The sequence below is a fragment of the Peromyscus californicus genome, unplaced genomic scaffold (genome assembly GCF_007827085.1).
Source record: "Peromyscus californicus insignis strain IS unplaced genomic scaffold, ASM782708v3 Scaffold_7__1_contigs__length_154581171, whole genome shotgun sequence".
NCBI classification, from domain to species: domain Eukaryota; kingdom Metazoa; phylum Chordata; class Mammalia; order Rodentia; family Cricetidae; genus Peromyscus; species Peromyscus californicus.
The window spans coordinates 45,485,826-45,511,167 of record NW_026294595.1 but is presented as its reverse complement, the minus strand read 5'-3'; the positions used below and the strand labels follow the sequence as shown (position 1 = coordinate 45,511,167).

The window sequence follows — 25,342 nt, the reverse complement described above, 5'->3', positions numbered from 1 at the left end:
GGTTCCCTTGTATCTCCACTGGAAATGAAGCACTTATATAAATCAATCAATCAATCAATCAATCAATCAATAAATAGCTGGAGCTTGTCTGGGTAGCTCCGACTACAGTAGCATTGGTTGGTTGAAGGAGCATTTGCTTTGGGCTTAACTGACTCATTATTAAATGAACAGCTTAGTAAATGGTTATTAGTTACCCAGCAAACTGTGAAGGGTTTTAGAACTTAATCTCATAAATATAGTTGTCTTTCTGCCTCCCACTTTCATTTTTTTTCCCTTTTGGCCATTTATTTCAGGATAAAACTGCAGTGGAGGAGTTAACTGATGGGTTATCCCGACGCTAATCCCAGCACAAATATTAGTCCAGTAGCACCATACAAGCTACAAAGTATAATGACAGTTGGCTCCGCATAAAGAAGCCTTTTGTTTTATTCTACACTGGGAATGGAATGCCATTAACAAGAGCTTTTTGTCTCTCCTCAGAATATAGCTTTTATTTCAGGCTTAATTACAGTACACTATAGTATAAATTAAGTTCAAGGGTAAAGCTGTACTTTTCCAGATCTGTTTGGCCTTCCCTTTTTAATAAGTTACACAATGCATAGATCTCACTGGGATTGAAGCAAAGGACTGCCAGCCAAAGCCCAGATTAAAGCAAGGGCTTCTGCAATTAAATGCTAATTTAAAAAATCATTCATTTATTTTTTTTCTTCCCTCTCAAAATTTCAGCTGTGCATGGCTTAATGGGTGTTGCTGCTGCATAGGACTTACCTGTTTCTGACGGTGTAGTGACCAGTACAATTGTGCCTTTGTCGTTTACCAGTCCTCAAGGTCACCTTCCCTGAGTGGAAAAAGCATTGACTAAACTGTGGGGAGAGTTGGGGCCCCTGCTTCAGCCACTAACTTGTTTTTAACTTCAGTTGCATTGCCTAATAGCTTTGGGTCATTTTAAGAGAGAGCTGAACTGGAAGATCTTTAAGGTCTCTTGGGAGTCTTCAAATTCTGTGGCTGTGCATGAGGGTGCATAATTTTTGTTTTGTTTTGTTTTTGTTTTTTGTTTTTCAGTGTGAACTGTGCATTAACATTTGTGCACAGCCCCAGCCACCCTTTGATTACCAGCCGAATATTCATGTAGAGTGTACAGTCGGAGTGCCCTTGCACCGCAGTCTGGGAAGCAGCTTTTGGGCTGCACCCGTGCTGTGGTCTGGGCTCTTTCAAGCTCCTAGTTGCCCAGGGCTGTTGGTAGCTTTTTATCACAATTGACAAACAAGCCCGATGGCCCAGTTAGGGCCAGATTGGAGACCAACAGAGACTTCCTTACTCCAGTCTCTTTCTTCCATTTCCTAGGACCAGTAAGCTTACCACCACAGGCTGTAGTCAACTTAGCTGTCTAGTTAAGGACTGGGCTCTTTATTCCTTTGTGCTTGGCTCCATCAGTCTATCTGTTAGCAGTGGTCTATTTATTTTTCTGACCCCTTTTCTCTCACTGTAGTGCCCAAGCTGTATAGAATACATGCATACTTATTTAAGTATAATAAAATACATATAATAAATAAATAAAATAAAGTGATGATGAAATTTCCAGTTTAAAGGATGCTCATTTAATAAATGCATTGCTTTGGTCTTTACTTAACGTTGAACCTTTGCTCTTTCGGTGCTTTGGTCTGGAGATGGTGGGGGGAATGGCGCTGGTCCTTCAGGATATACTTCGATTCCTAATTTCTTGTCACACAAAAAATGATTAAGGATTTGGAGTCTAGCCTGCCCAAGGTCGTTAATATAGCCTGCCCTTGCGGTCCAGATGATTGACACGGGAGCTTTGTGTGGAACAGAGCCACCATGTCCTTTCGACTTCCAGTACTGCTGTGGCTTGCACTTTCATTATTCCCATGGTTTCACATTTTGGCAGTGTTTGGACATCCGGTAGCCCAGTAATCCTTTAATTCCATGAGTGTGTATTATCTCCAGGTTGGGGCACTGCATCCTCTCACAGAGGGTGTCATGTGTTAACTGGAAACCATTGTTCTTAGAAGAAACAATGGCCACTGGGGTCTTTATCTTGTGAGAGCATTATGTCATAGAAGTCACAATTATCAACTATTTACTAGTTCTTGGAACATCTGCCTCCCTCAAGGAATTTTTCACCCCCTGATGCCTACTCCCTGGTCTGTTCCCAAGCCTAAATTCTCTCCCGGGGTTCATGGCCCTTGTCCCATGGTTAGGGGAATCTACATGCAGAGCCGGCTGTAATGCCACACAGCAGTTTTGGACAGTTGACCACACAGACTCACTGTCCCTTTGACTGTGGTCATGGCCTTGGCTCCAGGTTTTGCTGAAGAAGGAGACAAATTGTTAAAAGTGTTAATCACTGTGCCAGCTTCTCCAAGAATATAAATGTCAGATGAGCTCATTGGTACTGATTTAAACTTATCTGTTGAAATGAGTTCTGCTATAATTCTTCAAGGTTAAGCTGGTTGAAGATATAAAAATACATTTATCTCTTTATTAGATACTTACTTAAGCATCATTTCTATAGTACACTTAGTCTATGAGAAAGTTAAGTTGCAGGTGTGTATATTGAATTTCAAGGCTAGTTGTTCATGCAAAACTTTGTTTTATGCAATTCAACAGGAATTAGAGGCGAGCACTCCACAGTGAATGGTTTCATTCAAGTATTGGCTGACATTTTAGGACTCTAAACTTGTGCTCTCTGTATCCTTTTGCATTTTTCTTGTCATTTTGGAGCTTACCTGTAACTGATAATAGCCTGTCAGGATGAAATGATTGTGGTGGGTAAGGTGTCTGGCTGGTCTGCTGACCATGGTCTACTCACCCATTCCACAGTGATACTGCTATGAATGGAAATTTGAAGTAGCATATCACCTCTGGAAGATATTTTTAGTTGTGAAGCAGGAATTCATTCACTTCAGCCTTACCAGCTGCTTTAGAAGCTAGAGGTCCCTGTTCCATGGGAAACCCTGGGCTAGTAAAGTGGCCTCTTCATGTGGGGAGAGGAGAAGTGAGGTTGCTGAGTGGTGGCTGTCTTTCTTTCCCTCCATTGGTTTCCAGCCACTTGAGCAGATTGATAGACAGATTGCCGGCTCTCCAGCGGGAACTTGAGACTTGTTAAGAGAGTCTGACCCGTTGTCCTGAGGACTGTTGAGCTCCCGTTGGAGAGGGCTTTGAGCTTCTTCCCCAGTTTGTGGTCAGCCTCAAAGGGTGGGAACACTATCCCAGGGCGCTTTTGACTTTTCTTAAAACCCGTTATATAAGTGGAGAATTAAATCTTTTTTTTTAAAGGCACTTGTCTTTTCAGACCTTCATCAGAGGACACAATAAATTCCATAAACATACCATTCATTTTTATTTACCTTATAATTCGACTCTGTCCCAGCCGTCAGAATGCTGCCCTTTACTTTATCTACAGGCTGCTGAACATTTTTGACTCATCTGCTAATTTGGCTGTTTCGTTTTTTGGTTTTGTTAGAATGTTGTTTTGTTTTGTTTTGGTTTTTTTTTTGACAGGATCTCACCATGAAGCCCATATTTGCCTTACACTTGACTTCTCCTGCCTTAGCTTCCTACGTGCTAGGATTATAGATGTGTTTGTTGCCCAGCATCTTCTTGAGCCCTAGGCTTTAACCATACACCCACCTCTTACGTTTTTTTTTTTTTTTCTTACTTGAGTTCCTACGTTTTCAGTCTGTCTTTGGTTGAGTTATGGGCAACTCAGCTTCATCTTCTCATCCATCCGTGTACAGCAACGCCATTGAATATGCAGTTTAATCATTAGGCTGTACATTGTAGGAGAGACCCTCACCCAGGAGATGAAGCATTTTCCTCTTTAAGAGAGCAAGGCAGTGGGAGCAGGAGAGAAAAGAAAAGAAAAAAGAAAGGGAAAAATAATTGAGGGATTACATTATGAAATCATGTAATGGTTTTTGCTTTTGATGGAGGACAGGTGAGAACAAAGTCATTTGAAAGGAAACAGTGACAATACAAAGTGATGGCTGCTGAAACTGTGGTGAGGTGTGGTGAGGAAAAAAGGTCCCAGAGCCAACGGACTTGCCTACTTCCCACCTACCCCTAGGCACTGCTACCTGGGGTAGGGAGAATTCACTTTCACCCCAGGCCTCCATCTCCTTCAAAGAGAATCACACTAGATGGCAAAAATTATGGTTCTTTTAAAGCTTAGTTCTTTAAAAACATACCCTTCGAAGATTCACTTAAACAAGAATACAAATTCCTAGCGAGTCACGCTTACATTGAATGTAGTTATTGTGCTGTGCCAATGAAAGTCTATTGTCCAGTCCTAGATTGGGGCACGCAGTGCGCCCTCTTCTTCCCTAGGTATGGAGTGACAGCCTTTCAGTCTCTAAGTTGCCTTCAATTGTCAGAGTTGGGGCTTTTGCCCTTCTCTTTCTCCATCATCCTTGGAAAGGCGGTTTGCTCTGACTCAGACAAGATTCATCGATTAATCAAGACTTTTTTTCCTCCTCAGCGAAAAGACATTGCTTTCTGCTGCTGGGCTATTGTTTCTCCTTTCTCTGCATCTTCTGTTTCCCCTCTCCCTTCCCCCCTCTTGTCTTCTCTCCCCCTCCTTAGCATCATAAACTAGCTTTGAATTATAGAGTGTTTTGAAGAAACAAAAGCTTTGGAGAGATCCCTGCTTTAATGAGCAATTTCAGAGGAATAATTAATCTCTAACCAAGATGAGATGCGGGTTTTCCCATCTCTTGGTTGCAGTGACATTACCCGAGGCGCTTTGAGCAGAAGTTCCCCCCCCTTTGTTTGAGGCTTAGAGAAAACAAACAAGCAGTGCCTCCCCCAACCAAAACAAACCTTGCCTGTGCTGTATTAGCAAAGCTGATCCCTTTGCAAGTCTTGTTTGTTTTTTATTGTGGGAAGATCTTTCCGCTTAGAAAGCTTTTCCTGCTTTGTGAGTTGGCCTCTCAACAGTGCAGTTTATGGGTGTGTTTTCTCTGTTACATCTATGGAAGTAGTTTTGAAATCCGTTTGTATGTATTGATTTTGTAATTAGTAAATTGTCTATCCATACTAAACTGTCTATCCATACTCTAGCTCATCCTTCCTCAGTTGTGGGACAGATTACATGTTCATTGTCGTCTTTTACGCTACGTCATAGTAAAAAAACGCAAGCCCACTTCCCTGCATGCAGCACCATTTGAACATTTTAGGTCTCAACCTCAAGTTTTCGGCTTTCTTGCCGTTCAGTTTTGTAATTATTTTCATATGTTTTAGTGTTTGTGTATTTTTTCAAGTACTGTCCCATTGGAGGCAGGATTCAAAATGGAATTTGGGGGAGGCTGTTTTGAAGATGTGGACACATTTTAAAGTAACCAGAAAATAATTACTTATATGCAGCAAAGCAAGTTCATTTCTGTAGTTCTGGACTTCGATTATTAGCTTATAAATATGTATAATTAGGTTGGAAAATTAGTTTTCAGTTTTAGAATATCATTTTAAAAGTTACGTCATAGTTTCTTCAGATACTAATTAAATAATACTAATTGAATTTAAATTTAAATGTATTTAAATATAGTTGTTAGAAAAGATTGCCAAGATGGCTAAATCTTATTTTTCAAAAAGTGAATAAAAAAGGACACCTGAAAAGAGAATTCTTCAGGTTTCTGTTTGTCAGCAGCAGAGACCAACCTAGTGTGTGTTCATACACAGGAGGAACAGATCTACCTAGTGTGTGTTCATATTCACAGGTGTATGTTCATATGCACAGGAGGTGCAGACCTACCTAGTGTGTGTTCATACACAGGAGGAGCAGATCTACCTAGTGTGTGTTCATATTCACAGGTGTATGTTCATATGCACAGGAGGTGCAGACCTACCTAGTGTGTGTTCATACACAAGAGGAACAGATCTACCTAGTGTGTGTTTATACACAGGAGAAGCAGATCTACCTAGTGTGTATTTATACACAGGAGGAAGCAAGTCTACCTAGTATGTGTTCATATGCACAGGAGGTGCAGACCTACCTAGTGTGTGTTCATATGCACAGGAGTGGCAGATCTACCTAGTGTGTGTTCATATGCACAGGAGGAGCAGACCTTCCTAGTGTGTGTTCATATGCACAGGAGGGGCAGATCTACCTAGTGTGTGTTCATATGCACAGGAGGGGCAGATCTACCTAGTGTGTGTTCATATGCACAGGAGGGGCAGATCTACCTAGTGTGTGTTCATATGCACAGGAGGAGCAGACCTTCCTAGTGTGTGTTCATATGCACAGGAGGGGCAGATCTACCTAGTGTGTGTTCATATGCACAGGAGGGGCAGATCTACCTAGTGTGTGCTCATACACAGGAAGTAGTGTGGAAGGCATTTCAGATTGAATGCACCTTTAGTCATATGTCTCTTTTTCTGATGCTGAGGACTGAAGCTGGGATCTCACACATGCTGGACAAGTACCCTAAGCCACACTCTGTGTCTCATTGTGTTGTACCTCCTGTCCTCTTTCTCCAGCTCTGCACAATGTTTGGGTTGAGGCAAATGCTTTTGCCCTTTCCTGCTACCTCTTTTCTATTTTCGTTAGGGTTTTCCACAGGGAATAAAGCCATACCTGCAAACTGAGCACTGTGAAGTGTGCAGGAAAAGTGCATAAGGCTGGGGATGGGTCTCTGCCTGGGGCAGGAGGGTTCTTCCTGGCGGAACTCCACTGGGGCCCTGTACTCAGGCGTGGGACAGGATGCTCCTCAGAAGTCAGGTTTCACCTCGCATTCCTGGTCATTTGGTGCTCACAGGAAAGCCTGTAACAGTGCAGCCGCCTTCTTGGTTCCCAGGAGTTTGACAAGCCAGTGACCAAAGAAATTTCCCATTTCTGTTCATCTACCCGATGTTTTTGAGTATTCCCAACCACAGACAGTTGTGGATAGCTGAGCCTTATTCTGGTTCCAGGGTGATAACCTTAGAGCTTAGTGTGTGTGTGTGTGTGTGTGTGTGTGTGTGTGTGTGTGTGTGTGTGTGTGTATGTGATTTATACATATTATACATATTATGAACAGTTTTGTGTCTCCACAACCCTGTGACGTACATCCTGTTCGGTCAGTGAGCAGATACTCCCCTCTACTCCTGAGGGATTTTTCAACCTCTGACCACCCTGATACTTCACATTGTGACAATGGCTCCACTTTTAAAGCTTCCCAACACGGATTTAAGCAGGCACAGAGTTATTGAAGTTTTCTGTTTCTTTCTGTTTTCAGATTACCTAGAACTTTCCCACTTGTAATCTTGCTGTCAGTTAGAATGTACTTCCATAAACTCAGGTACCAAACCACAGGAAAATAGTCACAGCGGTAGATGGCAGAGCCCATTTTTTTTCATTTCTAACACTGTAAGATAGGATATTTGACTCACTCCTTGAATTGAGTTTTCTCTGTTGATACCTTTCTGTTAAAAGATGCAAGGGTTTGCCTCATAATAGTGTATCATTTTCATAATTTAAAAGATTGATGGGACTTTTTAATAATTGAAAGAGACAGCCAGAAAAATACATTGCCCTTGTAAAAGCATTGTTAATCTTCTTCTGATTTTTGGCAAACATTAAAAAATGCTTGCTTATTATTATTTACCTCATTTGAAATTAATTAATTAGTTTGTTCTTGAGATAGAGTCTCATGTTTGCCCAGGCTGGCCTAAAATTCTGTATGTAGCAGTGTTAAAGTGATCCTTCTGTGTCCAGTCAGTAGATGGAACATGTACTGCCGTGTTCAGTTTTATATGGTGCTGGGGATGGGAACTGAGGCTTCCTGCTTCGTACACAGGCACTCTACCAATTGAGCTGCATCCCCAGCCCTTCTTCTTACTGATTTTGGACCCTGCTGTTTATGGTATATGGTTAGTTATGAGCAGTTGTTAAGTCACCCTTCCTGATGATCAGTTACTGTGGAAATACCAACTGCAGACTCACCTTCTGAAGTGTTTTTTATTAACTTGGTTATCCCCATATCATTTGAGGGATTATTTAAACACTTGGAGAACATCACATGCATGTTAAAGATCTATTTTTGCTGTCACTTCCATTTGGATGATAAGGCTTATAAATGTCATACACTTTACATTTTTCCCAATTCTTCTATTTTCAAATTCTTGGTTTCCTTTTTTTCCCCACTCTTCGCGTGTGTATATATTGGACTTTTTTCTAAAGCACTTGGAGGCAGCTTATCGAGATTCAGAGAGTGTATAACGGGGTTATAAATGAACCACACATTTAATAACTAGGAAATACAGATGGCAAAGATTTAGTGGCAGTAGTTAAGCTGGCTCCTGTCTTCCCATTGTCCCCATCTATGTTTAGCTAAACATAGGCCGGCCGGTCCTGCATCACAGGAAACTCCTTAAGCCATCAGGGCCCATGGTTGTGTCACATGAACCTTCTCCAGGAACAGGTGAACAAGCTTCCAGGGTCAACTCTATGCCTTTAAGGCTGAGCCAGGCGCTAATCCTTGCAGTGAGTAACCAATATGGAGACATTCCCCTGCAGACAAAGAAATGAGACACTGACCAGTAGGTACCCTGGGTTACTTTTTAGTATACTATTACATGCTAGACCTGCAAGGGGGTGGGTAAACCTCCCTTTGCTTTTCTCACACTGTTCCTAAGCAGAGAGTGGTATTAATATCATTTTACAGGAAGGAGAAAGTGAGGCTCAAAAAAGGTTGAGTACCCTGCCAGGGTAGTCAGGGAGCTGAGTGTGGGGCAGGCTGACTTCAAAGCTGAGATCCTCCTGCCTCTGATCACAGGAATGCATCAGTATGCCGGAAGGTGCAGTTCTTACAGTTTTTGGAGGATCAGATTCTTGTAGCTGTAGTTCCTCTTTGTATAGTACTATTTACAGAAGAAAAAAATTAGAAGGGGGAGACTAAAGATCGTATATCAATACAACACAACCCCTCATCAATACTACATTAATTTTTCTGTTTGGCACTGGGAGATTTCCCCCTCTAAATTCTCTGTAAACTTTATGCACATTTTTATATTTCCCACCAAATTGAAGGGGCCTGTGTCAGATTGGCAGTGTAGCTCAGTTGCTAGAGTGCTTGTCTAGTGTGCACACGAAAGGCCTGGTTTCCATTCCTGCCACCGTCCCAAATGGCCCCAGCAGAGAGTTCTTGCTGTGACCTCTGCTTCAGGGTTGCCCTGTCTTAGGTTGGCTTTACTCCTTAGAAACTTGGCCTGTGATTGATGCATTCCAGTGAAGCTGCCTCAGCAGATTTGAGCCCATACCATGGCTTGGTTTGCGCTTGATGACACAGGTAAGTCCTTGCCACTGACTCTGGGGAGCCACTGGGTTTGTCTGTAACTACGACTCTGGCACATGTGCTGCCTGAGTGTGCCCTCTGTTCTCCATCCCTGTGGATGATTTTTGCTTTTTTCCTGTCCTAGTGAGGCCTAACCGTTTGAATATTGCCATCTCCCCCACTTCCATCTCTGATCCCTGCTCCTCCCCTCAGTTTGGGCTCTACTAGGCAGCCTCTCTTCCTCCCTGGCCCTCGTAGCAGCCTTTGTATTTGTTCCTTCACCTTCTGCCTTGTGACACTTTGCTGACCTCCAAGCTCAATTGAAATTTGAAATTTTGCCACTCAAAGCTGGGTTCCTAGTGCTCCAGCATATGAATTGCTGGGAAGCCTGCTAATTGCTGGGAAGCCTGCTAGAAGGTACTCTAGGCTTTACCTCAGAATATCTGGTGGACCCCGGGCATTTCCACACTGCCCATGTGACCCAGTTAAGGGAATCAGAACTGGATCTTTCTGTAGGAAGAATTGGATACCAAGTTTTCATTATGTCAGTTTGCCCATCCTTGGGCATTAGTTACCTTTTGAGAAAAGAACAAATGACTGCTTTTTAATAAATGTCTTTCCTAATTATATGAATGAACTTGCGGCATTGGGGGAAGCTTGGATACTTTAACTGGTAACATGGTTAGGAAGAAATTCAAATAGCAGCCTCACCACTGTTTTGAAAAGTAGACTTTCTTCCCTTCCTCCCGCCCATCTCTCCCTCCCTCCCTCTCTCTCTTGCTGATAATTATACCTGTACTCTCAATAGATATATACCAGCTCTAAAGAGGGACTAATTTTGGAAAGAATATTTGATTCAGCAAATATAGTTTTCAAGTTTTTACTGTGTTATACCTTGCTAGAAAGGCAGCTAAACCAAATGCTAATATATAAATGAAGGTACAGATAGGCCTGTAGAGGACCTCCTTTCTTCTTGTAAGTGTATTTCTTTCTCATTTTAGTGTCTTTGATAGTGCAGGAAACAACTGATAACTCCAGTGGCTGTGTTTTCATCATGCCTTAGGCTTATGAGGCCCCTGTTACATGGGGAAACTATGAGGCAACCCAGATTAGACAAGAGTATGGAGAGTATGAGATATGAACCCCAAAACTAATTGGTGAATGACTGTGGTGTTGCATGGTAGAAGCATGTGAGGCTGTGAGGCTCAGACTGATGGGACTCTTCCCCCACTACCCACCCGTTTGGTCTGCCTTTATGCTTCTGGTGTGGTTGTGTTGGTAGGAACCTGATCTATGATGAGCTCTATCCAGTTTTTAGAATTCTGTAATCTATGCAGACACACACACACACACACACACACACACACACACACACACACACACAAGACGGGGGGGGGGGAGGGAGATTGCAATGTCAGAGCTCCTGATACTCTTGGTGTAAGGTGTGATATCATGGCCACTTATGTGCAGAGGGCTAAAAATGATAATTTTCTTCAAGGCAAAAACAATTTCCTTACTTGTGAACATTGGTTATGCATTGTGCATTTTGGTTGATAGTCCAAAAGATTGGTGATAGGAAGCCATGGAGGCATTCATTATTATGAATGTATGGTGATAATCCCGAGTATTGTCTGCAGTCAAGATACTCTGTTTCCATGTTGTATCAGTTGGATCCTACCTCATGCTTCAGGCTAAGTTGGAGAGGTATCCCATTGCCCATCACACACTGTTGACTTGGAAAAGGGAGTGCCCAGGGATGTATTCAGTTTTTCCTCTAGAAGCATTTCATGGCAAAAGAACCTGATATCAGAAACAGATGACTTGGGACCTTAGGTCTCAGATCTTGGTCCAAGATCTTGTCAGACCTATATAAAATGAGCTGACTGGCTGAGGGGGATGAGGATGGGGAAAAGGTCTGCATAGGATAAAAAGAAAATAGAGAGAAGTCCATGAGTTTCTTAGGATCTTGCTCCAGGAAGAGCTTTAAATATGTGTAGGTATTAAGGTATGTGCCTGTTACATGTTACTATATTTTGGCCAAGTTATTTGAGGTGCATAATATTTTTGGTAATTTGAGGATTAGATAATACTGGATATGTACACTAGTAGGCCAAACTGGAAAGTGCTAGTTGGGCAGCTGAGTTAACTGAAGTTAACTAGAAGCACATAACAGAATGTACATGTGGTTGAATGCCTAGATGCTCCTTTCTTTCATAATGAGTGCGCAGCAGCATGTGTGAGGCTGCTTTGGTGACCAAGGGCATGCTTTTGCTATTGGACAGCACCGTGAAATGAAAGGGCACCTCAACTTGATGGACTACGCATTTATGGTCATGACTTTAAACACTAAAAGAAAACCCACTGTAGGAGCACTGCAGGAAAATGAGCTTCATTGAAGATTTTCACGTGTTTCATTGAAAAGCTTTGTCATTTTATATAATCACATAAACTTTGTTCTCTGTCCCAGTCTGACCAACTGAACTGCAAAGCATTGGTTTTCTGCTATTTTAGCTAAGTGGACGGTTAATGTACTGTAGGCCATAGAGTCTGTCTCCAATGCCAGTATCTCTTTCAGAGTGAGACATTGTATCTGATGTTTCCCAAGCTTGTTTTACTTTGCCCATCCCCCTTCCCCTTTTTTTTTCTGGAGGAATATCTACTGAGGCATAGTTTGTGAAGCGATAGGCTTTCCTCATTTAGCACACTGCAGCAACAGAGGCAGTTTTGTCGTTTCCTTTTGGATGTGGGTGGAGATGTGACCCACTAGAGTTGAAACTGTTCAGGGGGACCCAGTTCTCCTTGTAGCCTGCCCAGACTCATCTGTCTCTGATGAGGCCTTCTGTTCAGGCAAGCAGCCTTTTGTTCCGTGTTGCAGGGCTCTTGACTGGCAGTATGAGGGTTACCTGGGTAACACACTGGGCTGAAGCTCCTCTGTCCTGTGGTTGGCAAGAGAAATGCATACCCGAGCAGTCTGACCCAAGCATTCCTCTATCCAGCTCCCGTGTGTCCTGCAGGGTCTTCTGAAAAGCTGCAGATCACTCTCTGGGGACAATTTCCTCCTCACCCAGGTTTTGAGGGCCTTTTCTTCTCTGAGGAGGAGAATGCTGGGAGAACTGTAATTTCTTGGGGGCCATTGTATCAGTAGCCTGCCAACCAAAGGGAGGGACGCAGGGTAGGCTGGCTACAGTTGTGTATCATGTCGTTCTTTCTTCTTCTTTTATTAATTACAGAAAGAAATTCAGGCCATGAGTCAGTGCAGCCACCCCAACGTAGTGACTTATTACACTTCCTTTGTGGTCAAAGATGAACTTTGGCTGGTCATGAAATTACTAAGTGGAGGTAAGTGAGTTTCATTGTTGCTTATTTTTGTTTTCCCTTGCTTTGTGGGAGTTATCATACTGAAGAAGGATTTTAGTCCCTGGTTTGAAAGACCAAATTTCTTTTTTTTTTTTTTTTCCGGTTTTCAAGACAGGGTTTCTCTGTGTAACAGCCCTAGCTGTCCTCACTCTATAGACCAAGTTGGCTTTGAACTCACAAAGATCTGCCTGCCTCTGCCTCTTGAGTGCTGGGATTAAAGGTATGTGCCACCACCACCCCCTGGCAAGGGGCCAAATTTCTTAATAATTCAAAGTCTTTCATAATTGGGTTTAATGTCCTAGAGTTTCTGTGTCCCTTCCTCTGTGTAGCCAGTGTCCCCACCTTCTGGGTTAGGTGATTCCTGTTGCCCTAAGTTTCATATGTTCTCAGAGACCTCCAGCCCTTCCCTGTCCTGTGACTGGCTTCTGCCTTAGATGTCTCTCCTTTCCCCACACAATCCCATTCTCTCTGTAGCCACCGTGTGTGTGTGTGTGTGTGTGCGTGTGTGTGTGTGTGTGTGTGTGTGTGTGTGTGTGTGTTGCTAAGGATCAAACCCAGGGCATGTCAGACAAATCCTCTAGCACCAAGCTACACCTCAGCCCAGTCCTTCCTCTGTCAAGTCCTTTAAACACAACTCAAGTCCTTAGCATGTTGCAGTCTGTGACAAGGGAGGAGTGCTATGGACTCTTGAGCACCTGCATGGTGGCTGGTGGGGTGCAGTCTGAGTTTCTGCCTGCTGTTTCTTCACATTTGATACTGGTCAGTGCAGAAACTGTGGACTCCCTGAGGAGAAAACCACCCACCGAGCTTGACTCAATGAACCGGACATCCCGTGACTGCTTGCTACACTTTGTCACAGTTTACATGGAGAGACGTGATGGCCACTTCATTGGTGTTCAGTGTTCAGGCATCATTCTCACTCTGTTGCTTTTGGGAAGAGATCTCTCAAGCTAGTGATAATTTACTTTTGAAGGCTTTTTCACATCCATGATTTTATTTGAAAAAAACGAACGAACAAACAAACAAACAACCCTAACCCCTCAATATCAGCAGCAGAGAGGGAATGAAAATGATAACCACTAACATCCTTGGACACTTACTCCGTGGCTCGATCCTGTTCAAGACAGTTCACTTACTTATCTCATTCCATCTCGGCATCCTCCATGTTTTCCCCATCCCCATCCTGCAGAAACTTCCCTGAAGCTCACGGGACTTAGGCCGTGTGGCCCAGGTCTCTAACTCTCAGGCACACTCAACTATTGGTACTAGAGGAAAACGCTGCTTTAAAAACTGTGCCACATTCCCGGTGTTCTCTCTGTTTTCCAGTCCTGGACATTGAAGCTTAGAAAGCCTGTGTGGTTTCCTCAGAAGGCCTACATTCTCTCCGTGCTGTCTCTCTCTGGTGGCGCTCCTTGTATGACGCTCTGAGCATGAAGGGTATCCTAGAGAGCCCAAACTAGTGTGGTTGGATCTTTAGACCAGATTCCAGCTAAGACTAAATTAGAAATGTAGTTTAATTAATTGTTATTATTACTTTTTTTTTTTAAAAGAAACCCTCTTGTATCAAGCAGAGGCCCATACATGAGATGCCAAGTCTCTGTAGTTGATTTGAGTGTACATGGGTGGATCTTCTAGACACATGTCTCTGCTCTCTTAGTCCTCCTCAGACCTGTTTTCTTAAGTAAGCTCTTTAGTTTGTAATGAAAAGGAAGAAGGAAAGGCAGAGGAAGACCATAGAGCCACACTTAACACTGACCTCCACAGTGCTCCCTTCTTCCAGTAACTCTGGTGCGGTGTCAATAAGACGATCTTAACCAGTTGAGGCCGAGAGTTTTATCTTAGGGGTTCGGCTACCTGTGAGAAAGCGGTGAGTTCTGGTGACCTGGACCCTAGAAGTCTCAGATGCTCTGTTGCAGTTAAAGAGTTCACCTCAGTTAGCCTTTCACTTTCCTGAACTTGAGAACATCCCCGGTTTCTTTTTTGAGGACCAGATAGAAAATGCATTGTCTGTTTGAGAGTCCAGTCTAGTCTCCAAACAGGGCTTTTGAAAGGTAAGATAATAGGTTTCCAGCAAGCTTACCCAGGAAAGGGAAATGTAGCCAGATAAGGAGTCTTGTTCATTTTCTTTCAGAAGGCTAGAAATTTGTATCTGCTGGGTAGGTCATATACTTTTAAGAATGAAGCAAGTGATGTTTAGAGTCATTATTTTTTCTAAATGACCTGAAAGTGTAAGAGTTGATACATAGACAGATGCGTTCCCCTGTCTGCAGAGGGAAATTTGCATTTATTTTTTCCTCTATAATGTTTGACCACATTGAACCCCCTAATGAGGGGCAGGCAGCTAGCTAGTTTGGTGCAATAACAACTGTACCAATCCTCTTAGTTAATCATAAAGAGCCTAGAGCCAAACTCAAGTCCTGAGGTAAGCCATTTGTTAACTCTTCAGAAATGTTGAATCTCCAGGTAATTATAGCTTTAAAAATGACCCAGAGGTGTAGAATATTAATTACTATGTGTTGAAACACGAATTCATCGTGCCTAGGATACCAATCTCTATATAGTAACAAAGCACTTATGGATTTATTTATTTATTAGAAAAGCCTGTGCATAAAGCATAAAATGAAAATCAAAGTTGCTTAGAGTCTCACAAAGGAATCTTGGGGTTATGGGCAGTGGTGTGGAGGTGCCATGCTGGGCAGGGTGTGGAGGTGCCATGCTGGGCAGGGTGTGGAGGTGCCATGCTGGGCAGGGTGTGGCGGCGCCTTGCTTGCCCTGCCTCCCACCCTTGACGTAGGTCATAGGAAGGGCTGCCACTCTTCCCTCTTGGTTCTCTGCCGTCTCTCCTCTCCCCCTGAACAATGTTTGGTTCTTCACTTCACTTGTTTACTTCTTTAAAAAATATGTCTTCATACCTTGTGGTAGATATATTTATCTTATTATTACTTTAAAAACGGTGTTGTCCAAGTTGTTTCTGAACTCCTGGACTCAAGACCTCCTTCCATTCCAGGTGCCTCCTGAGCACCTGGGGACCACACCCAGTTTTTAAATCTTAGTTGTTATTATTATGATTATTATTGCACGCGTGTGTGTGTGTGTGTGTGTGTGTGTGTGTGTGTGTGTGTGTGCGCGCGCGTGCGTGTGTGTTGCCCTTAGCACAGACATGCATGTGGAGGTCAGAAGACCTTGCAGTGATCACATCTTTCTTTCTACCACATGAGTCCCGATGAACAAAATGACGTGGTCAGGCTTGGTAGCAAGTGCCCTTACTGTCGAGATAGCTTACTACCCCTCATCCCCAGTACGCTTTGAAATTAAAAAAAAAAAAATGTGCTAGGAATCCATCCTTGGCCCTTTGTAGTAATCAAGATTCTCTAGGAGAACAGAAATATTGGGGGATGGTATATGTTTTAAACACATATGTGTAATTACGAAAGGAGCATTGGCTTAAATGATTGGAGACTAAATGGTCCATCGATGGCTGTTTGTACAGTGGAGAGGCGGAGGACCTGGCAGCTGGTCAGTCCATGAAGCCAGAAGCCTTAGACACGGGGGGGGGGGGGGGGGGGGGGGGGGGGGGGGGCGTTGATGCAGCCTCCTTCTGAGGCTGGAGACCTGGAGGCTCCATGCCGAGTCACTGGTGCCCGTCTACACTGAAAGGCTGGTGTCTGTGGGGACAACAGCTGCAATAGAGCCACTCCCCCAGCAAGCAGATCTTACACACGTTAGCGGCTTCTCTCTTTTCCACATTCAGTCTATCTGGGACCCCAGCCTATTTGATGATGCTGCCCGTAACCGGGGCAGGTAGGTCTTTGTCCCTAAGTTACTTCTCTGGAAATGCCCTCACAGATACGGCAGAAGTGCACTTTACTCACTCTTAGGAGTTTCTCAGGACAGTGGGGTTGATAATGAGTTTTAATCACCACAGCCTTGCACTCACACAGCTAATCACATACTTTATCACTGGCCTCTGATTCCTGGGTGCCTTCACTCTTTCTCTCAGCTTTATTATTATTAGGATTTGTGTGTACATGTTTATCAGCATAGGCTGTGTGTATGTGGGTGCCTGCAGAGGCCAGAGAGGGCATTGGATCCCGTGGAGGAGTTGGAGCTAAAGGCGGTTGTGAGCCATCCAATAATGGTGGCAGTGGGAACTGAACCAGAGTCCTCTGGAAAAGCAGTAGTCAGTCTTCAGTGCTGAACCATCTCAGCAGAGCTCTCCTTCCTGACTCTTAATGAGAATTTTTCTCACCTTCAGTAAATTGCCAACTTATTAATAGACACAGTGTGTCTAGCCTTAGGCGTGGCCTTTGATTCTTTTTATGCCTTGGGAGTATGAGATGGGGTAGACAGAGTCTGTTTTTGATGGTCCTATCTAGTGTTGTAATAGTAGAGGGTTCTTAATGTAAGAAGGAATGGAGATGTTTATAAAAACAATCCTCCCACCAGGCGGTGTTGGCACATGCCTTTAATCCTAGCACTTGGGAGGCAGAGGCAGACGGAACTCTGTGAGTTCGAGGCCCGCCTGGGACAGAGTGAGTTCTAGGAAAGGCACAAAGCTACACAGAAAAACCCTGTCTTGAAAAAACCACCCCCCCCAAAAAAAATCTAATCCTCCCAAATTCTGTCTGTCCACTCAGGTTCCATGTTGGATATCATCAAATACATCGTCAATCGAGGAGAGCACAAGAATGGAGTTCTGGAAGAAGCAATAATCGCAACAATTCTTAAGGAAGTTTTGGAAGGTTTAGATTATCTGCACAGAAACGGCCAGATCCACAGGTAGAATTTCTGTACAGTCTGCTCTTCATAATGTATAGCTCTAGTTTGTAGAGAATTTCAAGGAAGTATTTCCTACAGGTGGGCTTTTGTATTATGCAAAAGTTAACACTTAAAAACAAAACAAACCTCCAAAGAATCAACTTGGATGCATTTCCTTGGTATCCCTGAGGCGGGTTTATGTGGTTAAATTGAAGAAGAGCAAATGTAGTAAGTGCTGTGTGGGCTCATTAAGGAATTAGTTAACATAATTACTGTTGAAGTGAACTTGCTTGAACTGGATGGCATCTCCCTCTGCCTAAGAACGGCAAGACTGTTACATTTTATGTTAACAGTTTGGGGCCTGGTGGTGAGAGGGAAGAGGCAGCCCTGACTTCTTCTGTAATATAGAATGCTAAGCTTTGAAGTGGAGGAGCGGGCGGGATGGGAGTGCCCCACGTTTCGAAAGCAACAGTGTTACTCTGACTCTTAGGAACGTTACAAATAGACAACCATTTACCCTAAAACTAATAACACTGTTCAAGGTGGAGCCGTGAGAGAGCTGTGTATTTAATGATCTGTACCATATTTTTTAATACTTGTTTCTTAATTATCACTTCCTTTAAATATTAAAATTGCTCCACAGAGCTTGATATAGTGAAGAAATATCACATAGAATATTATAATTAACATTTAGCCTTGGTATGGCCCCATAGGAGAGACTGATCAAATTCATTTTAAGTGGGCTGTGGGACTGTTTGGAATTGTGCCACAGGCAACTCTGAAGTACAAGTGGAATACTGAGATAGGATTTAGTTCTTGATAAATATGACAGTCTTGTGCCTTTAGGGTTAATCACTAACTCTGAAACATAAGATAGTCTCTCTCAGTAGTGATTTAATTAAATGCAGATAATGGCTTCACAAAAAAACATTTGTTATTAAAACCCTAACTGTGCCTCAGGAGCAAAGTATAAAATGACAGTATGCACTTACAACTTTTAAAATCTGCGATGTGACTTTAATATCACAATATAATGATTGTGTTGGCCGTGGGCTTGTGTGCTGAATGTTAAAATCTGGAATGAGTCAGTGTAATATATAATCTATGCTTTATAATTCTCTGCTTTTTTTTTCCTAACAGGGATTTGAAGGCTGGTAATATTCTTCTGGGTGAGGATGGTTCGGTCCAGATAGCAGGTAAGCTGTTAAAGATGAACATCCTTCTGTTTACAGGACTGTTACATTGTAAGGAATGGAGGATGGTTTCCACAGAATAGTTGCATGCATTTAAGAGTGTGTCTGGGCTGCTCTGCTATAACAGACCTGCCCTTACAGAATGCTTGCGACTGGAGCCTGGATGAGTAATGGCGAGTTCTCTTGCTAAATAATGCGATTTGAGCACAGAACTTTTTAATAACGATCTGATTATCAGTTTCTACTTGAATAGCTTTCTCTACCTTTTAGATTGAATAAACATATTTATATACCTGCCAGAAAAGTCATTTGGAAAATTGATTTTGATTGAGTTTGAAAATTTAAAACATTATATACATTAGTTAAGAAACCTTTTATTTCCATAGGCTCTTGAGTGAGCGCAACTGGTGAACATGTCCCATGCCTGGCTCCTGTCATTTTCTTGTTTTGAGTTATCAGAGTACCCTGAGAGCCTTGGCATAGAAGGTAGCCACATCCATATTTTCTCTTGTTTTGCCCAGGTCCTTGCAGGTCAGCCCCAGCCACCCTTTCAGCCATCGCCATCTCTCTGTGGCACTGGTTTTGGCTGGATAGTCCTTTCCTGTAGTGGACTGTTCCTGCCATTTCTGAGTGTTCATCTTTTGTCTTGCAGTAACGAAATATTAGCAGCCATCGCTAGTACTATCCTTGGTGAAAATAATTGACATGGCTTCTGTTATTAAGGGTGTTGAAGTTTGTCTCATGCTGGAGAATCAGCTTAATTGGCTTCATTTTGAGTTATCGGAAGAATCGTATGTGTTGGCATAGATCTAGGCATTGAGCATTCCGAATTATTGAACCAAAATCAACCATAGCACTTTATTCTGAACCAAAGTCTGTTTCCAGATAAACTTGAAGAGTTAGTTATTAGAAAGCAGAGAATCCAGGATCTCTAGAGATGGCTCAGAGGTTAAGAGCACTGGCTGCTCTTGCAGAGGACACAGGTTTGGTTTCCAGCATCCACATGGTGGCTTAAATACATCTACAACTGTAGCTCCAGGGATCCCAATGCTTTCTTCTGTCCTCTGTGGGCTCCGTGCACACACGTGGTGTACAGATATACATGCGGGCAAAACATTCACACACATAAGATAAAATAAATACATGAATTCAAAAGAATTGCAAAAGAAATAGAGGAGCTCAGTAGAAAACAAACTCTAATACAGAGGCTAGGCTTTTAAATTTGGGGGTGCTGGAGTCAAATGTGAGGCCTTGTGAATACTAAGCAGATGCTTTACCCTTGAGCTCCATCCTCAGCCTTAAGGCTGCCCCATGGCCATCTCTGTGGACCCTCAGGTGAGACTCTGGAGAGTGGAGCAAGCAGCTGCAGGACCTTGGCCTCTATATTTTCATAAGTAAAGAGCAATTTTTAATTCCTCTTTTAAAGGGGAGAAGACATTTGAAGATGCAAAGGAAGTTTTTGTTTTTCAAATCCCATGTGTTTCCCTTAGAGAAGGGATAATGGAAGTGATTATCTTGGAGAAGGTAGATTTGGTCAACTATGGTTGGTTTAAGGCATTGGAAGCAACTTTGTGTATTGCTTAAGGCCAGAGGCTTTGGGGTCCTGATTGACAGACATCCGCTGTGTGTCTTCCTTAGGCCGTGTTGTTGTGTCTTTTAGCCTCACTTTCCCCATCGAGACAGGGTGAGGATGCTTGCTGTGCAGACTGTTTTCCTCTGTAGCCACTGCACCTTAAGACCCAGGCTTTTGGGACTGGAGAGATGGGTCAGTGGTTAAGAGCGCTAGGTGCTCTCCTAGAGGACTGCTGTTTGATTCCTAGCACCTGCATGGTGGCTTCCAGCTATGGGGTCTAATGCCCTCTTCTGGCCTCCATGGGCACCAGGCACACATAGACATACATGCAAGCAAAATACTCAGACACATAAAGTGAAATACTAACAATAAAAAGACTGACTCAGGTGTGTATGAGTTCAGTAGACTCTGAGAACCACACAGTGTTCTGTGGGGACAAAGGAGCCATTTTATGGCTGGATTTTTTTCCATGTAAACACTTCTGTTAAAACTGTCTGAAAGGATTCTAGAAAATAGGGGCTAGCATCTTTATGACTCCAAAGAATGAGTGAATTAATTAATTTTAAACTGTGTGTGTGTGTGTGTGTGTGTGTGTGTGTGTGTGTGCGCGCGCGCGTTCACGGCACTATATATACATGTGTGGAAGTCGGGGGACAGCTGGGTGGAGTTGGTTCTCTTCTTCCACCTTTACAGGATTTCTGGAGATCCAATTTGGGATGCCAGGTTTGCAGGGCACACAGCTTTACTCATGGAAGCATCTTGCTGGTCCTGATACACATTTCCTTTCACTGTAAAGAGATATATTTGTACAGAAATTTTGCATTCATAATTTACATTGCCTATTGATAGTGTTCAAGTTATGTAAGTTTCTTGTTCCATTAAACATGAACCTACCCCTGCATGTAGGGCTGTAGTATATATTATAAACATACATATTCACATACATACATATATATGTGAACACACGCACAAACGTGTATATATGTATGAAATGCTTAGAACAGCCAATAAGATGGACAGTGGACAAAAACAGTCTAATGAGCTCACGGGCAATAAAGGAAAAAAATGCTCAGTGTCACAACTAGAGAAATTCAGCTTAAAGCCATATTGAGATACTTATACCACAAAGCCAAAGGTCAATCCATTGTTGGTAGCAGTACGAAGAGTTACATCCACAGTGGAGAGGAATCTGGTACTGTCTCACATCTACAAGTGCGGTTTACCTTTGTCTCTGCAACCAAGCGAGGTGCGAGGAGGCAGCTTATAGGAGCCGCTCACTCACATCTCTGTCCCACTCCGCAATCAGTGACACCATGTTGACTGCTTCTGGTCAGCCATGGTGGGGGGCTGTGCATCTCTGGAGTCTGCAGCATGACTTTCTAAGAAGGAGTTACTAAGCATTTATTAGCACAATTATGGCTCTGCTAGGAATCTGCCCTCCAGCTATCCCCATGTATGTTTGGAATGTTAGAGGCCTTGGTTTATTTGTTGGAGATTTTTTTTGGAAGAGGGTGTAGCCTAAGCTTGAACTTGTGACAATCGGGCTTCCCCTGCCTCCCAAGTACTGGGATTATAGGCATGTACCACTGTGCCCAGATAATCTGATGGGAGTATTTGTTTGTGAAAGCAAAATATGAGATGCAATCTGGTGTCTTAAGTATAGTATACACAGTATATCCATAATATGGAATACCCATTCACTCATAAGGAGAAGGAAAAACTCAGTATTGGTTAAGTGAATAAATCAAGGTGACAGACAGTATTGCCTTTTGTGAAGGAAGTGGGGAAAACTGAGAGGATCACTCTGACTTTGTGCATAGATACAAGGAGTTTAGTCACACAGGAGCTCGACTATTCATATTGCCCTTTTAACTCTTGAAGTTTGAACCGTATAAGGTGTGGCTGACCTTATAAAGCCAATGCAGTGGTTTAGGAAACTCGATAATATTCTGCCAATAAAGTGAAAACTGAAATTTTCAGTCACGTGTGTGTGTGTGTGTGTGTGTGTGTGTGTGTGTGTGTGTGTGTGTGTCTCCTTGGGTGTAGTTCCTCAGGCACTGTCCGCTTTGGTTTGTTGGTTTGTTTTGGTTTGGTTTTTTGACAAGAATTCTCATTTGCCTGGCATTCACCAAGTATGCTAGGCTGGGTGGCCAGTAAGTCTCAGGAACCCGCCTTTCCCTGCCTCCTCTACGCTGGGTTATGAGCAGTGTGTCCAGCACACTTGCCTTTTTAACCTGGGTTCTAGGATCCAACTCAGGTCCTCATGCTTGTTGGGCAGGCATTTCTACCAACTAAACTGTCTCCTGAGCCCCCATTAGCAGAATTTTTATTACAAAAAGTTTCAAATGTCCGCAGTGGTGGGAATGAGCCTTCTTGCATGCTTCGCTTAGCTCCAGTACCTGTCGGGCTTTCACTGGTCATTCTCTGTCTATCCTTTCTCCCTCTGATGTGGGGCCTTTTATTCTTTCTGTGGAATTTTGTTCTTCTGGCATCTGAGTTAGCAGCTTCTGTATGTACACTTTGTCAGCCCTTAGGAAGAGTGGTGTTCCTGGGGTCAATCTGGAAAACTGCTTCAGCTCAGGAAGTGACAGGCAAAATAAATGTGCCCCCAAACCTGAAACTGCCCCGCCCCAAGCAGTCTCCTTGTTGAGTGCGGACTATCAGCTGGTTCAAAATTTCCAGGCCATCGCTCAGTAGCTCTGTGAGGTTGGATAAGTTGTCAAGCCTCATTGAGAGTCATTTCCTTTAAAAGGGATTAAGCAATATTGCCTTTAACAGTGCGGGCATGCGGGAGGTACCCTAGAGCTGTCAGGAGATGCTGCTCTGCTGCTGTTGCTATGGTTATTAGTGTCACTGCCATTCCTAGCATTACTGCCACCAGCAGGACCACACTTGACCTGTCTGGAAGTCATGTAGACCTCAGATTTGTCTTGCAAGAGATACTGCTGTGCGAGAATTTATGAGTTACAAGAAGGTAAGCTTGTCTCATATCTCATATAGAATTTGGAAGAAAACTGGTCATTAATCTTTAGTTAACGCTGATAGGGAAGTACAAGTAACTTTCTTTGTTTGGGGATGAAACAGTCCCCCTCAACGTGAGGGTCAAAATAGCAGTCAGTTGTCTTTGAAATCCAAAGACAGGTCAACTCCTGCTTTATTCTGCCACTTGGTACCCTGCCAGTCACCCCATCTCATTATTCTTGTCAGATTAATGATCTGAGCTCTTTCCTGGGTGTCTGGAACACACTGTCCTTTTCTTTCTCTCACTTGGGATCCTCTGAGGTGAGGTTCCTTGCACATTTTTTTTTTCTGTCCCAGACCTTAAGGTTCCTCTTTCCCTACCATGAGGGGAATGCTGTGGCTCTGGGGTCCCTGGGTTCATGAGGAACCCCTGCAGAAAGATCCTGCATTTGGCGTGAGGATCAGCTGGGTCAGGGTGTGAAGGGCTGTGGTTAGGGTGTGCTTGTCACACAGTGAGGACTTTGTATTACTGTCCTTCCTTATTTCCTGCTATGCTTCGCACATAGTGACTTCATGAGCTGGACTGTCCTATCCTGAATTCCTAGTATGATTCAGTAGACATTTAAACCAGCAATTCCTACACCTTTGGAGCTACAGCTTTCTAGAATTCACCCTAGATATCCTCCCCGTTTTCTGAACTGAGTGCAGGGCTGCATTTGTATAGAATGTAAAGTGTCGTTTTAAAAATTTGAGGTATAAGGTAAGGCTGTTGTTTTAAAAAGCATTTCCTGTGCTGCCCAGGTGCAGGGTGCTGCCACTGCTGTTCCCATTCCACAGCAGATCACTGTACCCTGTGAGGCACTTGTCACTAGCTCAACAAAAACCAGGACCTTGGGACCTCAGAAATGGGCTGTGGGTTCTTGGCCATCACCTTGGTGTGGCTGTGAGGGAGGTGGGTGGGTCAGAGGGACAAAAGCAGAGACGCACAGAACAGTGTGTGTTTGCAGAGTTCTGTAGCTATCTGCTGTTCTGTCTGAACAACAGTGATTGCTTGTACACAGACTGCTCTTGTCCATTTTCCTTTGTGAGCCCATGCATCCTAAGAATGCATCTTGAAAGAAAAGTTAACAGAGGAGCTTCATTCTTACTTATTTCTTCAAATATATTATGTATCATGTACCCTTTATGCAAAGAAGCCACTCATTGTATCATGTAGGTAAACCCCCCTTTTCAGAACTCTTTGTTACCCAAGCGATGATCAGGGGCCGGGCTAGGTCATGGAAACACCCTGGCTTTATGATATACCCAAAAAGTACGGTTAATAGACTTCCACATCTGGTTCTGCTTACCGTGGTGCAGATCCTTGGAGAGCACAGGGTATATTATCCACTGACTTGGGGTGTAAGATCAGTAACCAATGTGTACTGTGTGTTTCCTGTGTGTGGGGCCAGATATTGGGCACTAACTGTACTCTGGACACACTAGCCTCCTCCCAGACCATGGCGAAGGATGTCATGGTTCATGTTATAGGCCAGAAGCAAAGAGTGAGAAAGGGAATCAGTTGGGCCAAATGTAGGTGAGTGCTGGAGCCCAGCTTCAGATTCTGGCCTTCTGATGCTAGAGCTTGTCAGTCCCCCACCGGTGGGATTTCCAGGAAGAACCCACTAAATACAGACTTAAATGATCTCAGTTTCAGATCGAAACTGAGCAGTCACAGCTTTTCTGTGCCTCTGCATAAATCCACTTGGGGTCAGGGAACACATGCCAGGCATCTTCCTCTTTGCTCCTTCAAGTGGAAATGCAGGTAAGGTTTGGAAACAGAAGGCGTCCTTGGTGTCATTTGGGGAGAATTAAGCTCAGAAGTGACACCACACTCTGAAGACTGGTAAAAGTGAGCTTTGATGTCATGATTAAAATCCAGGGATGGGATGCCCCTCGGGATTAAATCAAATGCTTTCTGCCTCCTGCGCTGCACTCGGGAAGCCTGTGTGTGACTCCCTCACAATCAACCTGGTTTGAGTACCTTGGTAAACGTGATAAATAGGTTTTACCACAGTACGTGACAGAAGGAGACGTGGCTATTTGGAAGTCATGGTCTTCCCACGGCATTTATTTACTGATTTGATGCTCTGTCATATTGTCATCGAAAGCTTAGCACCTTGTCTGGCAAGTGACTAAGCCTGTTTGTCCAGAATTCATGAGAGAGTCTTTTGAGCAAACAGAAATAGTGAACA

At 43.4% G+C, this 25,342-nt stretch overlaps 1 protein-coding gene across 1 annotated transcript in view; it reads left to right on the top strand.

Annotated features, from left to right (window-relative positions):
* Positions 1-25,342, top strand: part of Stk39 (serine/threonine kinase 39) — a 273,793-nt gene that overhangs the window by 67,001 nt on the left and 181,450 nt on the right. The window contains exons 3-5 of the mRNA XM_052722942.1: positions 12,497-12,605; positions 17,261-17,402; positions 18,522-18,577. Of these exons, the coding sequence (XP_052578902.1) occupies positions 12,497-12,605; positions 17,261-17,402; positions 18,522-18,577 (307 nt within the window). The remainder of the gene's footprint in view (positions 1-12,496; positions 12,606-17,260; positions 17,403-18,521; positions 18,578-25,342) is intronic.